This window comes from Eurosta solidaginis, chromosome 4 (genome assembly GCF_040869045.1).
Source record: "Eurosta solidaginis isolate ZX-2024a chromosome 4, ASM4086904v1, whole genome shotgun sequence".
Lineage (NCBI taxonomy): Eukaryota > Metazoa > Arthropoda > Insecta > Diptera > Tephritidae > Eurosta > Eurosta solidaginis.
The window spans coordinates 62,983,700-62,993,548 of NC_090322.1; the positions used below are offsets into that span (position 1 = coordinate 62,983,700).

At 38.8% G+C, this 9,849-nt stretch overlaps 1 protein-coding gene across 2 annotated transcripts; it reads left to right on the forward strand.

Moving 5' to 3' along the window:
* Positions 1-1,183: 1,183 nt before the first annotated feature.
* Positions 1,184-8,814, forward strand: Grp170 (Grp170 co-chaperone). 2 transcript variants are annotated; one of them, XM_067781872.1, is made up of 3 exons: positions 1,184-1,340; positions 1,481-1,933; positions 5,715-8,814. In XM_067781872.1, exons 2-3 carry the CDS (start codon positions 1,539-1,541, stop codon positions 8,221-8,223), a joined length of 2,904 nt encoding a protein of 967 aa, XP_067637973.1. In that variant the 5' UTR covers positions 1,184-1,340; positions 1,481-1,538; the 3' UTR covers positions 8,224-8,814. The 2 variants fall into 2 exon arrangements, with proteins under 2 accessions (XP_067637973.1, XP_067637972.1); XM_067781871.1 differs by having other exon boundaries at positions 1,185-1,340; positions 1,453-1,933.
* The last annotated feature ends 1,035 nt before the right edge of the window (positions 8,815-9,849 follow it).

A 9,849-nucleotide genomic window follows, 5' to 3' on the forward strand; every position in this document is an offset into this window, starting at 1 on the left:
CGATAGTCATTTACAAATCAGGTGATCCAATCACTTTGGAATTTTGATGTTTATGCAGAAGATATCACACTTAGTCATCATTCACAATGACTCATACGTCCTACACATAAGCAGTTTTTCATATAGATGTGTTTAACACAAGCTTATGTATTATGAGTAGATTGCACGCATTTTTATGGAGAACGGTAGAATGAGCGACACTGGCGCCATCTGATATTGAAAAGTAGCCATCTCCCAAATTTTGTTATAAGCAAAGCATAAGAAGAAGAATGTAACATTTGTTTTGGTTAAGGGTGTTGTCACACTTTGCAAGTGAAATTATTTTGCCACTGGTTGGTAAATTTTCTAACATTTTTCGCAGGTAAAAACTGTAATATAACAAATGAATACGACACAAAATATGTTAGCAAGTATCTTTGTTGTAAGGGGATAATGTTTATACCAGTGCTTCGCGAAATTTTGTATGTGAATGGGCAAGGCGTAATAAACTTCAATTGCCACGTCTGAAGTTCCTTCATATTTACAAACGCAACATCTTGAGGCGGTGTCACAATGACATTTTTCATATAGATGCGTTTAACACAAGCTTATGCATTCCAATAACATCGCCACAATCAACCAAGATGTTGCGTTTGTAAATATGAAGGAACTTCAGACTTGGCAACTGAAGTTTATTACGCCTTGCCCATTCACATACAAAATTTCGCGAAGCACTGTTGTAAACATTTTCTCTATACAACAAAAATACTTGCTAACATATTTTGTGTCGTATTCGATTGTAATATTGCAGTTTTTAATTGTGAAAAATGTTAGAAAATTTACCAACCAGTGGCAAAATAATTGCAGTGTGCCAACACCCTTAGCCAAAGCAAATGTCAAATTCTTCTTCTTATTATTTGCTTGAAACAAAATTGGGGAGTTGGCTACTTTTCAATATCAGATGGCGCTAGTGTCGCTCATTCTAGCATTCTCCATAAAAATACATGCAATCTAATCATAATGCATAAGCATGTGTTAAACTCATCTATATGAAAAATTGCTTATGTGTCGAAGCTGTTGGTTGATTGTGGCGATGTTATTGGAATACATAAGCTTGTGTTAAACGCATCTATATGAAAAATGTCATTGTGTCACCGCCTTTAAACGCATCTATATGAAAAATGTGATTGTGCCACCGCCTTCAAAAACCGATGAAACACGTCAGTTTCGTCTTCTGTCACTTTTATTTAATGTCTTCATGTGTTAAAGTAAAGTGGAGAAAGTTCTAGCGTTTTTTCTCTGAAATATTTGCAAATATTTTTACATTTTCACAGTTTACAACTCACCAACAGCAAATAAAGGTAACTTTAATTTAAGTAGTTGGAAGATTTTACTTCATTTACAGTATATAACCTTATTCTTTTTTGTCTTCTGTGCCGCTGTAAACAATTATTACAATTATTATAATTGCAGAAATCATCAAAACCCTGTTTATTTAAAGTGATAAAGGAGTATTTTCGCTGCAGGAGTTATTAAACATTAGCACCGGCAAAGGCAATATGTTCGCCGAAGCAACAAACAAACATACTACGAAACAACGGCGGCGGTGGAGTACCACGTCATTGTATTATGTATGCCCCATACTCACCACATTTGGCCTCTTGCTATTTGCTGGCAATATTCTACCAGGAACAAATGCAGCTGCTGTAATGTCTGTTGATTTGGGTACGGAATGGATGAAAGTGGGTGTAGTTTCACCTGGTGTACCAATGGAAATTGCCCTTAACCGAGAATCGAAACGCAAAACACCGGTCATTCTGGCATTCCGAGATGGACTGCGCACTTTTGGCGAAGATGCAATGACAGTGGGTATACGGGAACCAGCAGCTGCCTACGGGTACCTATTGGATTTACTGGGTAAAACTATTGACAACCCAATCGTGGATTTGTACAGGTGGGATAAATTTCATATGTATATTTGTATGTACATATGCTTTGCAGAAATAACGTAGATGTTTCAAGCGAAATCCATTTATTCATGACTTACTAAATAGCGGTTTGATGTGTGATTTTTTTTTTTTAGAGATATATAATTTCTGTGGTAGGGATTCTTAAGATCCTCATAAAACCAGGTTGTATTCCGACAGTATTTTCAATTCAATAGGTTTTTAAATGGCACCACGCCAGTCACAAAATCAGGCCCTATTCAGTAACTATGAGTTTTGAAATGTACATTTTTCTTTCATACAAGTTATATGAAGAAAAATTGTACATTTTAAAACTCACAGTTACTGAATAGGGCCCCAGTAATGTTTTTAATATTTATTTTTCCATTAATAGTACACACTGGAAGAAGCTACAGGCCTGCCAAAATACTGCTCTCAGAATTGCCACGGGCTGTCTTCTTATGTCCCCAGAACACCATCTACATAATGAGGCGAGAATACTCCCCATCAGGGAAAGAAACGAGATGCTGACCAAACAGTTCCTGTTGAATACCCAGAAACCTGGGCATCCCAACAGACATCTGATTGACGAGCCAGCACCGCCTAGGGGCTTAAGGAGTCATCTCCGTAAGCATTTTGAGGAAATACGGCATCTGAGAACACAGCCGTATGAAGCGAAAAAACATAAGCAGGTCCTTGGTGAACTCCACAAACAGGCGTCGGACCTTTATGCCGGGAATTGCCCGGTGAACCCAGTACTCAAAGTAAAGTATCCAAAACTTGCGGAAGAGGAACGCATACTCCCCAGGGAAACGCGTATCACTCTGGCTCAACTTCGTTCTGGATACTGTAACAGGTTAAACTCTTACCTATCCAGAATCAACCCCGACATACAAAATGTATGCCCCGCTTGCAATGTGTCCCCACATGACACCAACCATCTCTTTAATTGTAATGTGGAACCAACGCCTCTAACACCCCTTTCCCTATGGTCCACCCCTGTTGAAACAGCAAGTTTCCTTGGACTCCCGTTAGAGGATATTGATGACAGTTTGTGATCGGTCGCGTCTGTTAGGTGGGGCGAAGCACTGCTACAACAACAACAACAACAACCATAGAGACCAGAACCACGTGTAGCAGCTTGCGGTTTGGTATCAATTTTTGTAATTTTTCGTATTTTCAATTGAGATTGGTATTTAAATTTGTCAAATTTATTTATCCATGTTCTCAAAAAAGTGAATTTAAATTTTTGCAATCAAAATTGCAGTTTGTTGTATGCTCTGAGTACTGCATAGTATGTAAAACCAGCTGCTTATATATAAAGCGAATTGGTTCTTATATGGCACCACGCCAGGTTTTAAATTTCAATATTTCAAATTGCGATCAATTATAAATTCACTGATTCCTATATGGAATGCAAAACCACCACCCTGACTCCACGTCAGTGAAGCACTGTATCTCCCAACTCCGCCAAAACGCCAGAAGGAAGCACAAAGCAAACCTTGAGGCCTATTTAAATTTTCGGCTCAACTAAAAAAGCCCAATAAATTGCAGTTGAGCCGAGGATGACACTGCACGATCACACCGACGCCACCCCAGCGGGTAAGGGGATCAGAATATACCCGCGGTAGGTATGCCTGTCGTAAGAGGCGACTAAAATACCAGATTCAAGGGCAGTCTAGCGTAATCCTTCCGGTTGCCAGCGCAATATATAGCTTCTCCAAACCCAATTGTCAACCTCACCTATTCGCGCCGAATCCTGTTTCACTAACAGACGAGGCTCTGGCGACCCCAAGCTCCTCATGGAACTTGGGGGTGGGGAGGGGGAATGGCCTGAAGGTTTAACGTGGCCATATAAATCGTTCCCGTACGTATGTATCTACTTAGTAAAATGCTAACGAACCCAAAAAAAACCTTAATGGTGCTGTGTTACCGGAGCGTACCGGATCTGTATCCGACAAAGGACCATCACATCGATAACACTTCCCAAAGCCTTCGCAACCTTATGGCTACAACAACAACAACTAATGCCCTTTTAATATGCTGACGAATGGCATTAAAAAATCGGTATAAGAAATGTAGGCTTCAATGTTACAGATGGAAGCCCAACTTTAGCACCTGTAAAAAGAGTAGCTAGGTGTTAGTGCCGCTAATAAGAATACATTTCTGGCTCTATTTGCAAGAACACATTTTTTTCGCCACCCAGTTACGAACGGTATTTTGCAACTAGTTTTTGACCCATACTAATGTCCAAGGTTAAACTATAACTTTTCTACATGGAACTGCTGATAGAGCTCTTCATCCCAGTCAATTCGTTATGGTTTGTTGTTGTTGTTGTTGTAGCGCTAAGGTTGCTCCCCGAAGGCTTTGGGGAGTGTTATCGATGTGATGGTCCTTTGCCGGATAGAGATCCGGTACGCTCCAGTACCACAGCACCATTAAGGTGCTAGCCCGACCATCTCGGGAACGATTTATGTGGCCACATTAAACCTTCAGGCCTTTCCCCCCTCCCCACCCTCAAGTTCCATGAGGAGCTTGGGGTCGCCAGAGCCTCGTCTGTTAGTGAAACAGGATTCGCCGCGAATAGGTGAGGTTAACAATTGGGTTCGGAGAAGATATATATATTGCGCTGGCAACCTGAAGGGATGCGCTACACAACCCCTTGAATCTGGTATTTTAGTCGCCTCTTACGATAGGCATACCTACCGCGGGTATATTATGATCCCCTAACCCGCTGGGATTATGGTTTGTCGTTGTGTTTTGCTAAAGTGTTGGGGTCCACATACCTTCCTTTCAAATACTACATCCTTTTGCACTATCTGACCGGACAGGAACCATAAATTAATTATGCGTAGATTAATGCCCCTATTACCGTTTACAACTGAACTCTGGTTGGGTTGAAATTTCGCAATTTGGTATTACAGATTACAATTCAACCTGTCAAACAAAATGTAGGTTGAGTTGTCTAACAACTTTTTGTGGCATTACCGTTTACAACCTTGTGTTGGTGTAGTGGTCAAAGACGTCAAAATCTTACAACTGATTACTAGCAGTTGTCTCATACAATTTTGCAGTTGTTTTGAAAAAAGGTAAGGTTTTACAAGACGGTTCACCACCTAATTTTTAACAAAAATTTTAAAAGTTGGTATCAAAACACACGCTTCGACCTCCGATTTTAGAATCGGAAAACAAAAATTAAAAATTTAATTTCTGTCATATCATTTCGGTTCATATTTTCATGTGGTTGTTGTATTTTGCCAGTTTTTTTGTACACACTAATGCTGAAAGGCGTTGGATGCACCCAGGGTTATTTTCGCAAATCGCGCCGAAGGCCGCCAACGCAGAAAGATGTTTTGTGCAAAAAAACTTTGGATCGGGCCTCACATTTCGGACCCTCTCGGGGCCATTTTGTGGGTTTTTGTAAATATTTTTCGACAGAAATAAAATTTATAATTTCCGCTTTCGAATCTGGAGATCGAAATACGTCTTTTGATACCACTTTTGATAAAAGTTAGATGGTACACGGTCTCATAAGACGTTACCGAAAAAAAAAAAAAATTGAAAGCCGGTAGTTAAATCTTTTTTAATCAAACAATAATCAACAATTTTGTACACATTTATAGCAAAAACAACGTTTAAACGAAGCACTACATTGATTAACTTTTTGACTTTATGGAGCGACATTAGTTGTTTTAATTACAACCCAACTAAGTTGAGTTGTTAACCGTAATAGGGGCATGATAACTTTTTTTATTTTTTTTACTAAATTATAAAGTTTTTGCATTTTAGGAAGCGTTTCCCATATTATGAAATTGTTGGCGATCCAGAGCGAAACACAGTTGTTTTTAAGAAAAATGATGCAGAGCAGTTTTCTATTGAGGAGCTTGTAGCCCAGATACTCGTCAAGGCTAAAGAATTCGCACAGGAATCTACATCACAGCCAATAACTGAATGTGTGCTTACCGTCCCTGCCTACTTTGGACAAGCGGAACGGGAAGCATTACTCAGCGCTGCTGATTTAGCTAGTTTAAAAGTTTTGCAGCTAATCAATGACTACACAGCTGTTGCACTTAACTATGGCGTATTCCATCGGGCAGAGATTAACGAGTCCGTACAATATTTCATCTTCTACGATATGGGAGCTTATAAAACATCTGCTGCTGTGGTTAGCTATCAGTTAATAAAGGATAAAGTAACAAAAGAAACAAATCCAGTGGTGCAAGTACTTGGAGTGGGTTACGATCGTACATTGGGTGGTTTGGAGCTGCAATTACGTTTGCGCGATTACCTAGCTGCCGAGTTCAATGCTATAAGGAAAACAAAAACGGATGTAACCAGTAGCCCACGAGCCCTAGCAAAACTATTCAAAGAGGCTGGACGCTTAAAGAATGTACTTTCCGCCAATAATGACCATTATGCACAAATAGAGAATTTGTTGGATGATGAGGATTTCAAACTGCAAGTAACACGTGAAAAATTAGAAGAACTTGGTGCTGATTTGTGGCCGCGTGTTGTTAAACCACTTGAGCAAGCGCTAGCGTCGTCTGGACTTCCATTGGACGCTATATCTCAGGTTATAATTTTCGGTGGCGGTACACGCGTACCGAAGGTGCAAGACATTCTTAAGCAAGCTATTAACCAAGAACTAGGTAAAAGTCTTAACGCGGACGAAGCGGCAACAATGGGTGCCGTCTACAAGGCCGCGGATTTGGCAACTGGTTTCAAGGTGAAAAAATTTATTATTAAGGATGCTGTAATCTTTCCAATTCAAGTAAGCTTCGAACGCGATCCTGGTGATGGCACTGCAGTACGACAAGTGAAGCGGGTGCTTTTTGGGCATATGAACAGCTATCCACAAAAGAAAGTCATCACTTTCAATAAACATAGGGAAGATTTTGATTTCTATGTAAATTATGGCGACTTAAATCACTTATCTGCCGAAGAAATTTCCTATATCGGTTCGCTGAATATATCACGAGTAACACTGGAAAAAGTAAAAGAATTACTAGAGCAGCACCAAAGTCAAGTGATTGAATCTAAGGGTATTAAAGCGTACTTTGCTTTAGATGATTCAGGAATTTTTAATTGCGTTGGTGTTGAATTTGTTTATGACAAACAAAAGGAGGACGAGGGAACTCTCGCCAAATTAGGTAATACCATTAGTAAACTTTTCTCAAAAGATGAATCCAAAGAGAAGACCGATGGTGAGGGCGACCAGCAGACAGACTCTGAAAAAATCAGTCCCACAACGACGGAAGGTGAAACAACTGCAAAGAAAGGCGAAAATCTCACAAAAGAAGAAACAAACAAAACTGAGGAGATACCACAATCAAGCGACGAAAAAGATAAGGCAGCTCCTAAAAATGAAACAATCAAATTGGTAACTGTCAAAGAACCAGTAGATTATAAAATATCCAAATTATTTACACCTCCTCTCACTGGTGAATCCTACGAAAAGTCTGTAGAAAAACTTACAACTATTAATAAGCTTGAGTCTGATCGTAATCGTTTGGAGTCTACACTGAATGCACTTGAATCCCATGTCATTGAAATACAACAAAAACTCAATGAAGAGGAGTATGGTAGCTGCGCTTCAGCGGAAGAAAAAGAAAAAATACTAGAACAGTGTTCTGCAATATCTGATTGGCTTTATGAAGATCACGAAAATCCAACACCTGAAATGTATGAGCAGCGTCACAAAGAACTGAAAAAGCTGACAAATGTTTTCTTGGCACGTCACTGGGAACACTCAGAGCGTCCAGATGCATTGAAAGCTTTGCAAAATTTGCTTAATCACGCTAAAAAATTCTTGGACAGGGCCATGAATCAGACTAAAGAAGCAAATCCAGATAAGGATATCTTTACAGCAGTCGAAATCGAAACTCTTTCGAAAGTTATTAGTGAAACCGATGATTGGAAGAAGAAGGAAAGTGAGGCACAACAGCATTTGAAACGTTATGACGAAGTACGCTTAAGTGTAAAAGACATCACTGACAAAATGTCACAACTTGATCGCGAGCTCAAATATATGGTTAACAAATTAAAGATCTGGAAGCCCAAAGTTAAGCCAACAAGGAAAACTAAGAAAGAAAACAAAACTGAAAACGTTGAAAATGAAAGCGGCTCTGGTGCCAACACTGACGCACCATTACAAGATGAGCAGCAACCAGAAACTGAAAAACCCGCAGATAAGGTAGAGGAACAAGTTGTTGACATACCTACTGCAGAGGATAAAGACGCTGATGCATCATCAAAACCATCGGCTACAGAGGAGCATACTCCACGCTCTGATTTGTAAGACTGTAGGAGTTGAGCAGTATGTGATAGTTCATATATGTAATACAGATCATTTTAAAGGTCTTTTGGAAATAAGCTAATGACTGCATTAATCGCATAAACTTTATATAAATGTATGTATCTTAAAAGCTTTACAAACTTAATTTCTCCTGAACATTTGTATTACAAGGACATATAATACGAATTTATTCCATTCCACCTTACACTCCTTAAAAAGCCAACATACTTATAAAAGAGCTAGATTGTTCATTATGTTAATTTATTTTAATTTAATTCGAGAAATAATTTTCTAATCTTGAATAAGTATCTATCAGTCCAATGCATTTATGTAGTGTGCAGCAATAACCTATTGTAAAACAATTTTCTTAATTACGATTTAGTTAATTTTTTTATATTTCCCGAACAGCCTTTTATTCACTATAAATCTAATTTATTATGATAAAAATCTTTTTCTATTCTAAAGAAAAAAATGGTTCTGCGTTTACCACAAAACGTTGCTTATCATGATTCTGTCACATGTAATTGAATCATGGTTGCATATGTAATTTTAGCTATAATTTAAAAATAAAATATGTACATACAAAAACTTCAATTCAATGTTTTACTTAATTCAGAAACTCCTAAGGCGAGAAGGAGCCTGGTATGCGTGTCGTAAGATGCGACTAATAGTGCTTTCTTTTCTTGCAGAGGTGTTACGCTTTTTGTACTCCGCGCAATGGTTGTAAATATATTTTGTTCTAAAAAGCAGGTAACGCCTTTACGGGGTATTTCGTTCTTTTGTGGAAATTGTTGCCCGCTCGCAACTCAAAAGCGTTACAATTTAGCCTGCATAAAATGGCGCTGTGGCAGTGCAACTCTGCTAAACCAGGTGATCGTGACAATTTATTTTCGTAACTTCACAAATTTTTAGCGAAGAAAATTGAAACGAAGGAAATAATTGCTAATGAATTTTTATTATCGTTATAGCGCGTTTGTGAAAATCAGCTAATACACGGGGTAGCCATTTATGTTCTTTGCATGCACTATAAATGTTGAAAATTTGCTGGGGTAGGATTAACTCTATTAAGGGTTTACAATTTACTTAGGCAACAATTTATTTCAGAAAAGAAAACGCTATAAAATACCAAATTGATTCAAGAGATTGTGAAGCGCAACCCTTTCAAGGGGTTGCCAGCGCAATATATAGATTCTCCAACCCAATTGTCAACCTCACCTACCCGTGGCGAATCCTGTTTCATATACAGCCGAGGTTCTGGCGACCCCAAGTTCCTAATGGAACTAGAGGGTGGGGAGGGCGGGGTACTCAAAACTTTCGGCGAGTTTCTTTATCGCTACAACAACAACACACTACTTAAGACATACAAGGTGCACCCCTTCCCCCTTGTCTGAAAAGATGGACAATTATCTGATTGAAAGGCGGTCAAGGGTACAATTTAAGAACAAAACATCAAAATCTGGGAGAAATAGTCTAATTCCCACATGTCAAAAATATATATATATATATATATATATATATATATATATATACCAAATGCCTTATTGTGCAGTCGTCGGCATAGGAAATAATGTTGTTGTAGCGTATGGTAGGAAGCTGTCATAGCTCGCCAGATATCTCAATCGTGAGCGC

Excerpts from the sequence above, each read along its gene's own strand:
- Grp170 (XM_067781872.1), top strand. The coding sequence starts at position 1,539 with ATGTTCGCCGAAGCAACAAACAAACATACTACGAAACAACGGCGGCGG. Across the intron at positions 1,934-5,714 it reads CCAATCGTGGATTTGTACAG|GAAGCGTTTCCCATATTATG; the intron begins GTGGGATAAATT and ends TTTGCATTTTAG.